Source organism: Sorex araneus, chromosome 2 (genome assembly GCF_027595985.1).
Source record: "Sorex araneus isolate mSorAra2 chromosome 2, mSorAra2.pri, whole genome shotgun sequence".
Classification (NCBI taxonomy): domain Eukaryota; kingdom Metazoa; phylum Chordata; class Mammalia; order Eulipotyphla; family Soricidae; genus Sorex; species Sorex araneus.
The window spans coordinates 324,869,550-324,884,090 of NC_073303.1; the positions used below are offsets into that span (position 1 = coordinate 324,869,550).

General features: G+C 45.0%; 1 protein-coding gene across 11 annotated transcripts in view; it reads right to left on the minus strand.

The window, feature by feature from the left end:
• Window positions 1–14,541, minus strand: part of PTPRM (protein tyrosine phosphatase receptor type M) — an 853,909-nt gene that overhangs the window by 5,751 nt on the left and 833,617 nt on the right. For all 11 annotated transcript variants that reach the window (XM_055126601.1, XM_055126595.1, XM_055126600.1 and 8 more), the window contains 3 exons: window positions 14,118–14,243; window positions 11,096–11,259; window positions 2,663–2,798 (listed from right to left, as the gene is read on the minus strand). In XM_055126601.1, the coding sequence (XP_054982576.1) occupies window positions 2,663–2,798; window positions 11,096–11,259; window positions 14,118–14,243 (426 nt within the window). The remainder of the gene's footprint in view (window positions 1–2,662; window positions 2,799–11,095; window positions 11,260–14,117; window positions 14,244–14,541) is intronic.

The window sequence follows — 14,541 nt, forward strand, 5'->3', positions numbered from 1 at the left end:
CATTGGGACGGCAGTGCTACAGTGCTATAGTGCCAGAGAGTGTCACTGCTTCACAACAGATTAGTGAGTTTCCAAATTCAGGAGCAATTTAGCAAAACTGGGAGAGGAAGTGGAGATGCTGGCCTGCTCCAGTCCTCAACTCGCCCACCCTGGCGGGGACTGGGGGCAAGAGGTCAGTCTTTCCTGTTCTGAGTGGAAGGAAACACCTAGGGTACACTGGAGCTCAGGTCAGGGTTGTCCCTCCCAGATCCCACCTGCTGGAGGGAAGCCCTGGAAGCACATCCTGAGAGTTTCCTGGTACACACCTGCTCATCCCATGGAGACGGGAGGAAGGAGCATTCTCTGCTCTTTTCAGCTGTTGGTACATTTTGTGCTTCAGAGAAACTCAGGTTTCAGATGGCCTTTTATGCCCAATGAAATGGTGCTAGATTTTTATCATTCTAACCTGAATGATCCCTTAGCCTATGTACACAGTGTTGTTGAGTACCAGACTCATATTGTACTTATAAGCAAAGTCAACCAACCAACAAGAACACTTATTCAATTCCGGAAGCTTTGAACCTACCAGAAAGAGCACTGTGTTATTTGCCACCCCCCTCTGCCCCAGTTATTTTTTATTGTCTTGCTAACAGCCACTGTGACAAACTCATTGGACCTCTTACTTTTCAAAATAGTGGAATACTTCCTTACTTTTCTCAGCCATGCCTCTCCTAAAACTGGTCCTGGATCTCAGAGATTTGGGCATCCAAAGGTTCTGTTCTCTTCATAGACTAAAATAATGGTTCGGGAAAAGTGTGTAACTTATTTTAGAAGAGTTGCCTAGGATCAGTGCTCCCTTCGACTCCACCCATGAAGGTCTCCATTGGTTTTAGGAGAAACCATTCCTGCCCCAGAGTCTGCACGGCTTTGTCTCACTTGGAGAAAGCCATTTGGTTTCCTCCCAACAAGTGTCATGAGGGCTGTGATGCCTCCCCACATCATTCTCCAGAAAGGTCTATTGAAGATCTATGTAACTCAGGCTTCAGTGAGAGAGACATGATGTTTTTTTGTTCTGTTTTTGGGCCCTACCTATGGTGCTCAGGGTTAGAACTGGGGTTGGTTGAATCCAAGGCAAGTACCCAGACTCTCTCTCGGGCCCTGAAAATGACTTAAAAAAAATTCAAGGTCAGCTCTACTCAAGTACTAATCAAACTTTGGAGGAAACACATGTATTCTGAATTTCCTCAATCAGAAAGTGACATCCTAAGATATTTTTATTTCCATCCTCTAATATCTCACAGTAGCCAGCTGCTGTGTCCCCAGTGCAGGCACCGCTGATTTCAGGTGCTCTCTGCTGAGCAGAACCGGGATATACCCCAGGAGTTGCCATCACAGGCGTTACCTGACCCAGGGCATTGCTGTAAGGAGGGGCCATAGTGAACTTGCTAGAGTTGAACTGGTATCTTGGGGCTTTCTTGAATCCCTTTGTTGCATTTTCATACTTTTGATGGGGGAAGCAGCAGCTCCCAAGTGGTACTCAGTAATTCTGGGGACCTGCCCATGCTTCTGACCAATGGCGGGCAGCTCAGCATCAGATTCTGGCCTGAGGCTGCTCTGATCCTGCAGGGCTGGGTGTGGGGGGGTTACATGTGGTGCAGGGAATCAAACCCGGGCCAAGTACTATTAGGCATGCACCCTAACCAATGCACTATCTTCCTATTAAAAAAATATTTAATTTTTTTTTGGTTTTGTTTTTGGGCCCCACCCTGCAGAACTCAGGACTTACTCCTGACTCTGTGCTCAGGGATCACTCCTAGCAGTGTGCAAGGGGTCATATGTGTTGCCGAGAATATAAACTGGCGTCAGCCATATGCAAAGCAAGTGCCATCCCTCCTGGCCCATGTCTTTAGGGGGCCCTGTATTTTTCATTTTAAGCCCTCTGCTGCAGTGCTGTGGGTGGAAGCTTCCCTCACTTGTCAACTCAGCCAGATATTCCTCTCACTCCCCCGCCCCCCAGTCTTTCTCTCAACCTGGGATTAATCCTATTCCTTCCCATCCTTCCTCCACTCATGGAGAGGTACAAAAAGCTGAGCTAAAAGCTGCCCCTTAAAGCTAGTCTTCTATTATTGTGTCTCGGTGGTTGGCATTCCAACAGCTCTACACAAAAAAGAGATTTCACGAAATACTCTCCGAAAATAATTGCATGCAGCTCTTTGTTTCTGTACTCCTTTAATCCTCTTCTCAGAGATGGGCCACCGTAATTAAATGAAATACTCTGGATGTCAAACTAAAATTCACAGCTTTGATAAATATTAGGTGATTAAGCTATTTATAAAATATATAATTTGAATATCCTGGCATTGCAGGGACTGTGATTATTTCTTCTCAGGGAAAACGAAGAGCTTAGCCACGTGGAAGGCAGTGCCAGGAAGAGAAATTAATAAGGCTGCTCCTTGTGAGTTTCAACTATTCCCACACTTCAAATGAGTTGAGACAAAGTCTCTTTGTGACAAAGCAAGAGAATGAGGGAGAAAACCCTTCCAAGAAAATTGATTATATCCTGCTTTGGAAAATGAGTTTTTTGCTCTGGGGCTTCCAGTTTGACCTTGAGTCTGGGAGATGGTGGAGTCTGACTACTCTAAGAAGGAAAATCCATTGGTGAGCAAGAGGGGAAGGAACCTACCAGAAGATCCACCATATTGGGCTTGTTGTTCCTCAGTGTCTTCACAGCATGGAAGACATCCACTGTCCTCTGATGCCGGAGCATCTCGCAGACGATGCTGATGGCACAGAATGTCCCACTTCGGCCTCCCCCGTTCCTGTCAGAAGAGAAATCAGCAGCTTCGGTTAGGTTTGCCCTTCCACGGCGCCACTCACGCACTCTGTAGTGATACGCTGCCTCAGCTCTCGAGAACTGCTGAAGTGAAGGGTCTGAGGCGGGGCTCTGCCTGGCCCAGTTCCTGGAATGGAAGCATAGGGGGGTGCACGAGCCTCAGCAGCCAGGACTCACTGGCTAGAGGTGGCAGGACCCCGGCCATCTCCTTCACCTCACTCCCAGATTTTATGATCTGAATCGAGCACCTCCTTTAGGAAGTGCTGGCCCTCATCAATGGCCCCATTCAGAAAGTTTTCAATAAACGAGTACCTCATGGGGCCTTTGCCAGAAAAACTGCAGTGAGTGTGGTTTATGTTTAAAGGAGAACTTAGCCCTGAAAAGTCCATTTGGTATTTCATAATTTACCTCTACGACATGAGCTTTTGGTTTTTTTTCTTTACAGGAGCTACATTCAGCAGTGCCGAGCAGCCCAATTCAGTGCTTGGGGTCAACACTTCTTGGAGGATACACCTGAAGATGCCTGGCAGGGGGGTGTGTGGTGGCAGGGCTCCCCCAGGCACGTGCTCTGTCACCTGAATTCTGTCCCCATCTCTGTCTCCAGCTGGTGCAATGCTGTTCTCTGAGCTAGACTTCTGTCAAACATCACCGGTTTTTTCCTGGAATCTCCTTTTAGGATCCCGGCCTGCCTGACTCCCCCGTCTGAGGCGTGCTAGGGTCCCAGCCTGCCTGACTTTCCCCTCCCCAGGATAGCTCTTCCTGTCTATATTGGCCTTCCCTGCTCTTTCCTGACCTTGATGCCTTTGAAGAGTGCTGGCCAGTACTCTTTTTTGTGAACACAAAACACAGAATAAATATTTAGAAAGCACCCATGGTCCATGATTTGAGGAGCCATTGCATCATACAAAAAGTAGAATATGCATTTGCCCAATGCTTTCTCTGTGTTGGAAGTGAGATGATATATTTTGGCAAGCAACCCACCCAAGGGCGATGGGCCCTGCAGGTGTTCTGTGATGCTGACCTGAACCCCTTGCTAGGGCGTCTGGTAGACTTTTTACTGAGCACTTATCTTTCTCTTTGTAGTTCAGACATAGCTTGGGAAGGACACTGGAATTGTGGAATTATCTTGTCTCTCTCAAAGGTCACTTCCATCAATTTTGGCAGCCACAGTGGCTCCTATGTCTAACAGTATTCACTACGGTCCCCTCACTGACCTAGCACTTCCCTCTCCTTTTCACCACTCTACTTTAAGAGGTAGCTCTTTTATCCTCCATCACAAAACTATTGCTGGATTGAGAGATGGCTCCCAGAGAAGTATATTCTCTGAGGTGCCTGGTGGCCCCTGGGGGCCTGAGCAGCACTGCATCCTGAGCTCTGAGCTCAGGAGTCATCCCAGTAGTGCGTGGGGGACTATATGTCGTGTTGGGTATATAACCGGGGTTGGCCGTGTGCAACCCTGATCATGCCTGTGCAAGGCAAGATCATCCCTGTACTCTCTCCACCTTTATGCATGTTAATTTTATTTTCTGAGTTAAAAATCTAATAATACCAACATTTGTCCTTTTTGCTAAAATTGTTCTGGTTTTGGTCAGTGTTGTATATCAATCAAGTGTTTGAGGCTTCATCAGTGAATTGCCCCTTTTCTTCCTCTCAAAGAAGCTTACTGTGTTCTTTCAAGCATCCTTAATCCCCTGAGTTTATCTTTGACCTTTTCTTTGTGTTTTACCTCTAATTGTCACAATTCCCCAAGTCAGTCTTGGTTACTTATAGCCCAAACTTTCTAATAACTCTGGATTTTGTATTTGAAGTGAATCACCTGCTTTTCTATTTACCCTATAGCCTTTTCATATTTTGCCATATCACTGTCACTGTCATGTCATCCCGTTGCTCATCGATTTGCTCAAGCGGGCACCAGTAACGTCTCCATTGTGAGACTTGTTACTGTTTTTGGCTTATCGAATACATCACGGGAAGCTTGCTAGGCTCTGCCATGTGGGCAGGATACTCTCAGTAGCTTGCTGGGTTCTCCGAGAGGGATGGAGGAATTGAACCCGGGTTGGCCGTGTGCAAGGCAAACGCCCTAACCACTGTGCTATAGCAGTGTCGATTGCTTAAACACAGAAAGACCATTAATGCTATGCTCCTAATATTTGGGAGTGATTGAAATATATCTATTCCTGGGTACTCATCATAATTACTTGACTCAGGCTTCGGTTGCTGTAGTTCCTAAGACCCCCAAAGGGAGGTTTTGCCTTAGACTGGGATGGACGTGGGGTGAGTGGCAAAGCTACTCTGGAATTTAAATGCGACAGTCTATAAACCATAAAAGCATGGTCTTGATGCACAGTTATAACTTAAGAGACAGGACAAGCTGAACTGGCCTGAGGACTTAGTCTGGGATTTACGGTAAAAGCCTTGCTTGGTTTCAGAGACCAGAGCACTAAGTTTTGGGATCTACATCTCTGACTGTGCTTATCTAAATAACTGCAATAAAAAGCAAACTTAATTGTTTAATATGTACAACTTAAGGGAAAGAGAAAAGCAATATAGATGTACCTGGGAGACAGAGCATCTTGTTAAGTTTATCTCCCCAAGACCCTCCGTAGAAACTCTTTACCTCTGTAAATGATCAATCACATCTACATGCAGTCCTCTACCTCAAACCCCTGCAGATGTTTTATAAGTATGTAGCAGCTCTGCATTAAATGGGCTATTTTGACCATCTATTTGACCCGTCTCTTGCTTCCTCTGGTGGGGAGGCCTGGGGAGAACGGGTGGCGGCTCTCTACCACCACGGAATGTATGCGTCACCCCCCCCCCCCCCTTTGTGAACTCACAGTCAGGAGTTCCATGAGGCTACTTCCTGTGTTTTTTGACAAGTCACTTTTTTTTTGTTTGTTTGAGCACGTCCTTACTTTCTGGAACTAAAAGATGTCCTAGAATCATTCTGCATCTTCCCTGCACAGCTTTGAATTAACCATTTCTCTAAGCAGCGAAGGGAATGTCTATTTTATTTTTACACAAACACTGTCATCACACCTAACATATTATAATTTAAATGTGATCAAATTTCTCATTACGGTTCTAATTTTCTAGAAATTTTCAGGTGGTTTCTTACAGTTGACTTTTTAAACATTCATATTCAAGCCAAGTGAATAACATTGCACTTGGTTGAAATGTCTTACAAGTTTTATCTTCCTTCTCACTTCCCCCCCCCAGAAATATATTTGTTGAAGAAATTTGATCACTTGTTGTATTGGCTCCAGACTGGAGCGATAGCACAGCGGGTAGGGTGTTTGCCTTGCACGTTTGCCTTGACCCGGGTTCAATTCCTCTGTCCCTCTCGGAGAGCCCGGCAAGCTACCGAGAGTATCTCACCCGCATGGCAGAGTCTGGCAAGCTACCTCTGGTGTATTGGATATGCCAAAAACAGTAACAACAAGTCTCACAATGGAGATGTTACTGGTGCCCGCCTGAGCAAATCGATGAACAATGGGACGACAGTGCTACAGTGCTACTGTTGTATAGGCAGCCACATGATAGTCTGGGATTTGTGCTGTGGTATTACTCCAGGTATCTCCTAGGACACAACATATCAGATTCTCCTTGTTTTATGATTTGAAGGCTGACCGATGATTTTAGATGTCAGCTTCATCAGTTCATTATTAAATTCCTAATCAATTTTCTAAAAATAAGATGCCTATAATTAAGTACCCAAATGTTAAATAGATTATTTAAATTTTACAACTACACATATCACTTGCAAGTGACAGTTATCATTCAGATCTAGATGCCAATCATGATCAACTCCTGAGAATAACTCTTTCACTCTTGCATCAGGACAAGCAGTGCTCCAAGGATCATGTCTGCTCTTATTTCTGGGATTCTACATGTCTGTTTTAGAATCTTGTGCAACAAAATGTAACATTATTTTTGAGCCTCGCTTATTTCACTTGATATTTTATTTGTAAGAATCCTTCATATGGCTCTATCAGTAGCTTACTCTTTTACATTGATGAGAAAATTCCATTGAATGAACAGAATACTGTATAATTTATTCATCAACAGCTGATAAATGTTTGGTTTTTTTCCCCTAGTTTTTGATATTATGAGTAAACTTGTCATAAACATGTCTTAGGGTTCATAGATGACTCATTTTTGCAGTCACAACCTTCGAGCTGAAGAGCTCAGAGGATTTATATTTAGCATTAGCAGATGCTAAGAAACAGTTCTTAAAAGTAATTCAGATACTTCCTAACCATAGCCCAGAGTTCTGTTTCTACCATGGCTTCACTAACACTTGTTTTATCATTTTACTGATATTTTGTGAGACTTAATATGAATTTTTCCCCAAAATGTGAATTTTCCTGAAAATCAACTTTTCAATGCTTATTGGCTATTGAAATTCCCTCCATATGAAAATATTTTTTTTGAATTAAAATAGTTTCAGCTTGAGAAATATGGGGAAAATGAGCAGGAAAGAGAGGGGGAATAAAGGGAGAGAGGTGGGGGAGAGGAGGAAGAGAGAGAGAGACAGAGAGAAATACAGAGAGAGAGAGTACTCACAAGCTTATTCTTCAGAGAGAAAAAAGCCCACAGGACACATTTTAGGTTGAAATGTGGGCAAATCCCCAACATGAATAATAGGCTTTTTTGTTTTTAAGGTAAAATAGTTTTGAGAAATATTTTGAGAGTAGAGATGAGAGAGGCCCTTCTTTCCACCTTTAAAAAATGTTTCTAAGTTTTCTTGTTCAGTGAAACTCTTGGTTGTCTATCTTTTTTGTATTGAGTTGAGATTATTTTTAGGTATCCCGTTTGAGCCCTTTGTCAAATGTGCATATCACAAACTCTTTACCAACACCATATCTTGCTTTCATTTTTTGCTTTTGTTTTTGCCACACCTGGTGGTGCTCAGGGCTTTCTCCTGGCTCTGTGTGCAGGGACCATGTGGAGTGCTGGAGACGGAAGAGGTGTGAGCCATGGAAGGCAAGCACCTTACCTCTTCTAGCAATCCAGCCCTATGCCTTGTTTTATGCTTGCTAAATGGGGAGGATGGGAGGATCTTTTGAGGAAAATAAGCAGTTTTCTGGGTTTGTTTTTGATCGGGACCACACCAGGCAGAACGCAGGGCTCTCTCCTGGCTCTGTGCTCAGGCATCACTTCTGGTCAGAATCAGGGTACCCGTGCAAGGCAAGCACCCTACCCGCTGTGCTATCTTTCCTAATCCTAGACATGTTTAATAAAATCCTTTATAGATGTTCATTAATGTTTGCCTTTATAACTTATCTTCTGTGTACAACTCATCATGGTCATGAACATTTAGTCAAATATTTTTGGCTAGAAACTTCACATTTATTCCAAGATTCATCTGAAATCAACTTGTTGCTGAGGTGCTAGGTGGTGAGCACTTGGTTATAGTAGTGAGCCAGGGCGTTGTTCTATGTAGTGTGAGGGGCAGTGGAGGGACAGAACAGAACTCGTGGCCTTTGGCATCGAAAAGCGCGAACCACCGGGTCACCCACCTGGGCCCTGGCAGGATTTCCTTTTGGGGAGTTGCCCTTGTGTCCTGCCCTTGTATCGCTCTTGGGTGATCCTTATAGATCAGGTGAGACTGGGGTGTGAATTGATTCCTGTATTTTCAGGAATTGTAGGTTTGCGAGAGGAAGATGTACTCTCCACTTGTTCGGATTATTTTTTCCAGGGAGACACGCATTACGACACATCCTCCTAAACTCTGTTTGCTTTTCTTGAGTATAAGCAGCTCAAGGAAGCATCCATTCATACATAGCACCTGGAGATCTGTCAGGGATGGTCTGCCCACAGCCATTAGGTGGCACTCTATGATGCTGTATTGGAGGGATGAAAAGCAGGGAACCCTGGGGGCCCTTCTTTCCTAGTCTCTGGACAGAGAACAACTTAAACAGCTTCTCACAGCTACTTAAATTGGAAACGTAACAACGCCAACCATAATTCAATGTGTCCTCACCAGAGCTTGTCTTGTGGTCACCCATATTCCGGGAGGGCTGGCTTCAGCCCTTGTGGCATCACAGGGACCCCAGTGGGGGAGGAATGTCCCCCAAGGAAAGGCAAGGTTCTCCCAACACAGGAAGCGGAAGGGATACTGGGTTGGGGATGGTGCTGAGTCTTGGGTCATGCCTATGTCTTAGGGGATGTGATTGGGGTCTGCTCACATGCCTAAGTGCTTTGTGGTTTGGTTTTGTTGTTCCCTTAAGTCCATCCTTATGCCTCCGTTTCCCCACTGTGACTCAGTCCTTGGGATTTCAGCCTGAGTCCTTGTTCCAAGTGACCCCTGAAGGGGTGGTAGTTGATATGCTCCTTGTTACCGAAGTGCATGTTGGAGCATGATGCTCCATATGTAGAACAGAAGCCCTCCCAGGCCCCAAGAGGTACCCAGCCTCTCCCGTGCTCGTTTTCTTTGCAGGGTTGCATCTACTCACACTAGGGACCTGGGATCTCATTTTCATTGGAGAGGTGAGGTCTGCACTTAGCATGAGAATGGGAAGGTGATGGGTTAACCCATGCTCCTTGGGAGAGATGCCTTTTTAATGACCTGGGTCCCTGAGAAGGAAGAGGGGGTAGTGAGGGAGGAGGGCTTTCCAGAGGGGAAAGGATTGGGACCTCTGGTTTGGAAGGAAAACTGGTAAATAAATCTTCCAAGGAACGACCGGTTTCCAGCAAGACAAGAGAGACACTGTGTGATCGAATTGCCGAGATAGAGCAGAGATCAAGGCTGCCAGGGAAGTCTCTGAGGGGGGCAGGTGGGGGTGATATTGAGTGAGAGGGAGCACTGAATAGAGGGTAGAAAGCCAGGCCCCTAGCCATGCTTGTCATTGTCCTGAGCCCAGTCTGCCGACATTAAAACTTGATTCTTCCTCCAATTTCGAAGCTCTGTGTGAGCTTGTAACAAACTCCGCAGCAGATACATAAGCTTATACATTGAGTTTCCGCACATGCTCTACACATCTTCCCCAACCGCCATGGCTCTCTAATTGCCTGTTGCGTTAATCTAATTCCAGCTGGCTGATTAGCTCCATATCATCCCCAATGAGAAAATGCAGGTGGAAGCGTTTGTAAAAGCATGGAGGCCTCCATTCGGCGGCTCTCAACCTTGGGTGCTGCACATTGAAATAATCTATGGGGTTTAAAAAAAGGAGCCCGTGTCTGTGTTCATCCCCAGAGACTTTGATTTAATGGGATGGGTGGGATCTGAAACACTGTTTTCAAAGCTCCCCAACTAACTCTCAACATGTGTCTAAGGTGGGCCGGTGGTGCCCCTGCTGAGTTTCCCCATCTTAGCACCTGTTAAAACTAATGGCTTGAAAACTGCACTTTGGAGAAAGTTGTTCTAACTAAATCTTTCCAATCAGCAGATGCATTCCTAGGTAAAATAGCCCCAAACCAAACCCAAAACTGTTGAAAACCACTGTTGAAAGAGAGACGGTTCCTTTGAACTCACTGACATGATTTCTAATAGAATTACCCACTAGTGCTGGTAAGCCAGCTTCAAGAATGAGTGGAGGGAGAGTTTATGTGCAGCATTCACTGACGTTTGTGAGGTGCCTATTTGTAGTACGGATGATTTCAAAAAACCAGAAAACAGCTCACAAATCCCTCAAATCTTAGCAACTGGCCTTAAGAGTGTGAAAGGAGTTTAAAATAACTTCGGGGTGTTTCTTTGAGCAAAAGAAACACTCTGAATCTGCATGGGTGTTTTGATTTTATTCAGGACGTCCAGATCACAGGAACAGGTCTTATCTTTACAAAGGTATATATGTACATATGTCCTGCACGGCAGAACCTGGCAGGCTCCCTGTGGCATATTCGATATGCCAAAAACAGCAACAAATCTCACTAATGGAGACATTACTGGTGCCTGCTTGAGGAAATCAATGAGCAATGGGATGACAGTGATACGTACATATGTACTTTTTTTTTTTTTTTGAGGGGGGGAACCACACCTAGCAGTCTTCAGAGCTTCCTTCTAGTTCTGTGTTCCGGGATCACTCTTGGTGGTGCTCAGGGGACCATATGTGGTGCTGGGGATTATACCCAGGTCAGCTATATGCAAAGCAGTTTGCATGCAGAACCTGGCCTGCTGTACTACTATCTTTCTGGTTTCAGGCCTAATTATTTTAGTATCGGAACTCCCGTCTAAATGCAAAATGGGCAAATCCTGTTTCTTTGAAAAGTGAGACCTAACCCTGGGGAGTAAGCCAGGGGCAGGGGCTGGACCCGGAGACGGAACTTCAGCTAGTCACTTACAAGCAGTGCACGACTGTGCGGCCCTCCCCGCCGTTGTACTCCTCTTGCCACTTGTCCACTTGGCGAATAAGCTTCAGGAAGGAGCGCTTAGACACTGCAGTGTCCCTGTACATTGGCCAGCCCAGGAACTGGAACTGCTGCACCATCCGATAGCCGTCTTGGGGCTGCAGAGGGTTAAGAACAATCAAGGATGGAAAGGAAACGGGTGTAATTGTCTTTGTTGAATTCTCTCAGGCCTTCTCCACCTACCCCCACACAATGAACGGTCTGCACCCCTAAAAATGAAAGATGCCTCTACCGACTGAAGATTTATTATTTTTAATCTCAGCTGTTATTACCAAAAGACACCCCCGGGTATTTTAAAATGACAACAGGCCAAATACCCCTACCCCAGTAAAGCGGAACGCATATGCATTTGTAAAAGCCAAGTGAAAAATGTCATACCGCAGGAGCCCTGGCTCCATTGTGCATGCGGCAAGGGACACGATGACTTTAATTATAGGTAAATTAAAGAATAAATTATGATCTAGAGATATTTGTGACCTCGGGTGAGTGAGGTGACAAGTGGATGTCCTGTGAAATATATTATATATATGTCTATATATATATTTTTGGTGTGAATATTGCTAAGATATTACAGTGATCTTTAGTCATAATTAGTGGAAATTGTAGAACTTGGTAAACAGTTTTGATCTGGCTGTAGTTCTGCCTTCTGTAGCATCTGACACAGGGCCACTCTCTTCTTGGCGTTCCTTCTCAGTTCTGTCTTTTCTCTCTGCACTGGGCACCCTTTTCTTGCTGATGGAGCCACCAGGCTTAGTCCCTGAACCCCTCTCCTCTTCTTAATTTCTCCCTTAAGTAAGTTAATTCCATTTTGTGTTTGTTAACTATTCCAATAAGTCAGCAAATCAGTCTCCACTTCAGCTCTTTCTCCCTGAAGACCTATCAGGTTCCCGCCTGGCTGTCTGGGAGTTACTTCAGACTCTGTGGTTTTCAAATGGAACCCTTGGTACTTTTGAAAGCACCCACCTTCCCTAAACAGTCCTGTTATAACCAAAGCCTTTCCTAACTTAGTAGGCAAATTGGATTCTAACTAATCACTTAACTCTAACTTGTGCCAATTTGATCCTTCTACCTTAGTTTTCAGGACTAAATCCTTGAGCCATCTTTGACATTCTGGGACTCAACCTATTAACAATTTCTCCTCGCTCTGTAATCAGAACACAATAGGTCTGCTTCTAATTTCCTCCACCTGCTGCTGCTCTTGTCCAGTCTTTGTGATTTCTTACCTGGAGTATTAGATAACCTCCTTGAGAGTCTCTTCCTTGGAGCGAGGACTTCCAAGCAATGCTCAGAGGGCCAGGGTCCATTCCCTGCAATACTTAGCCATCTGGTGCTAGGAATTGAACACTGGTTCTAGTGCATGCAAAGCCTTATCCTCTGAGCTATCCTTGGCCCCATAAAGGTTCTCTTAACAGTCTCCTCTCACCCAGAATCCTTTTAAAAGGTAAAATATAGCATGGGGTTCTTTGACTCAAAATGTTATAATGGCTCCTTTAATTTTTCAAGATAAGTTGCAAGTCCTAGTCGAGGGTAGTTAAGACCTGTGTGATTCTACATGCCTGGCCCTGCACTACTCCCTTCCCTTTGTCTACTTTCCCTTTGGGTAGGTGAACTATTACTCCATCAGCCCTGACTGTTTCTTACTTTCCTGAGATACAAGAGGTAAAGCCCCATGTCAAGGTCTTAGCACTGACCTTTTACTGGAGAGCTGACTGCATGGAAGCCCTCACGGCTGCTGCCTCCCTTTTGTGGGGCTCACAGAGCATATCTTTTCAGACAGTCACTTGCTTTTCTTCTGGTTCATGCCCTTAGCACGTTCTAGGTTTCCACCTTTTCTTCTCTCTAGCATTTCTCCTTTTATTTTATTTTATATTTTTAAGAATTTTATTTTATTGAATCACCATGTGGAAAATTACAATGCTTTCAGGCTTAAGTCTCAGTTATACAATGCTGAAACAACCATCCCTTCACCAGTGCCCATATCCCACCACCAAAAATAAAACCCACACAGTACACCTCCCATCCCGCCCCACCCCCCACGCCCCTCCCCCTGCCTTGTAACTGATAAATTTCACTTTACTTTCTATTTACTTTGGTTACATTCAATATTTCAACACCAACCTCACTATTATTGTTAGGAGTACCCCACTAGAGTCAGACTTGTTGTGAAGAGATATAAGGTTGTGCGGTTTTGGATTTCTGTACTTTAGCAACTAAGTCCAGGGAGATTTCTTCCAGACATTGGATCATTGCTAGCTTGTAAACCCCATATGTGGTCGTCATAATATGGAGGTCACCACACCCTTCACCCCCGGCAAGGAAGAGGCGAGAGAGAGAGATACCTTTCCCCTCCTGGGCAGGTATGGGGCCGTGGCTTAGTTCTCAGTCTCGAGACATTCTGCGAGGAGCTGCCCATGCCAAAAAATTTAGCTGGTGTCTGGAGTCACGCTCGTGCAGCTGCGGAGAGGCTGCACACACGTGCGGCCCCTGGGATCACATCTTGGCGGCAGTGCATTTCTCCTTTTAAACACTGTCATCCCGTTGCTCATCGATTTGCTCAAGTGGGCGCTAGTAACTTCTCCATCATGAGACTTGTTGTTACTGTTTTTGGCATATCAAATATGCCACAGGTACCTTGCCAGGCTCTGCCATGCAGGCGAGATACTCTTGGCAGCTTGCCAGACTCTCCGAGAGGGGCAGAGGAATTGAACCTGGATTGGTCACATGCAAGGCAAATGCCCTACCTGCAGTGCCATAGCTCCAGCCCTACTAAACACATGATATCTATTACTAATGGTCTCCTTCCATTAGAATGTAAGACCTATAGGTTCAAGGAGCTTTGCTTTGTTCACAGGTAGATCCCAGCGCCAAGATCAAAGCCTTGACCCAGATAAGGCTCTCTAAGTAAATGAGAAAACAATGAAATCACAAGATAAGCAGTACTGGCTGTGAGACTTACCCTGGCTGCATTATAAATACGGAATATTCTGCTGATAATATCCTCTTCTAGATCAGCGGAAACAAACTCAACCTGGATGGGGCCATGTCTGTGTACTCCATTCTCTGGCCAGTACTGTGGACACAACTGAATTCAAAAAGAGTAGCACAGATAAATGATAAGAATAAACAGTATGGACCAGGCCATTATGGCCATAGAGTAATTCTTAATACTTCATTGATGTACTTCATTTTCTTTCTTTTCTCCCAAGCAGATGTAAGGGATTTCTTGTTGTCTGATTCCTCAACTCCACTTTCTTCTGGTGCTTTTTTTCCCCAGACACACATGGCAGTACTGGATCTACACTCAGGAATTATTCCTCATGGTGTTCCGGGGACCACATGGCATGCTGGGCATCAAACCCAGGTTTGCAAGGCAAACACCC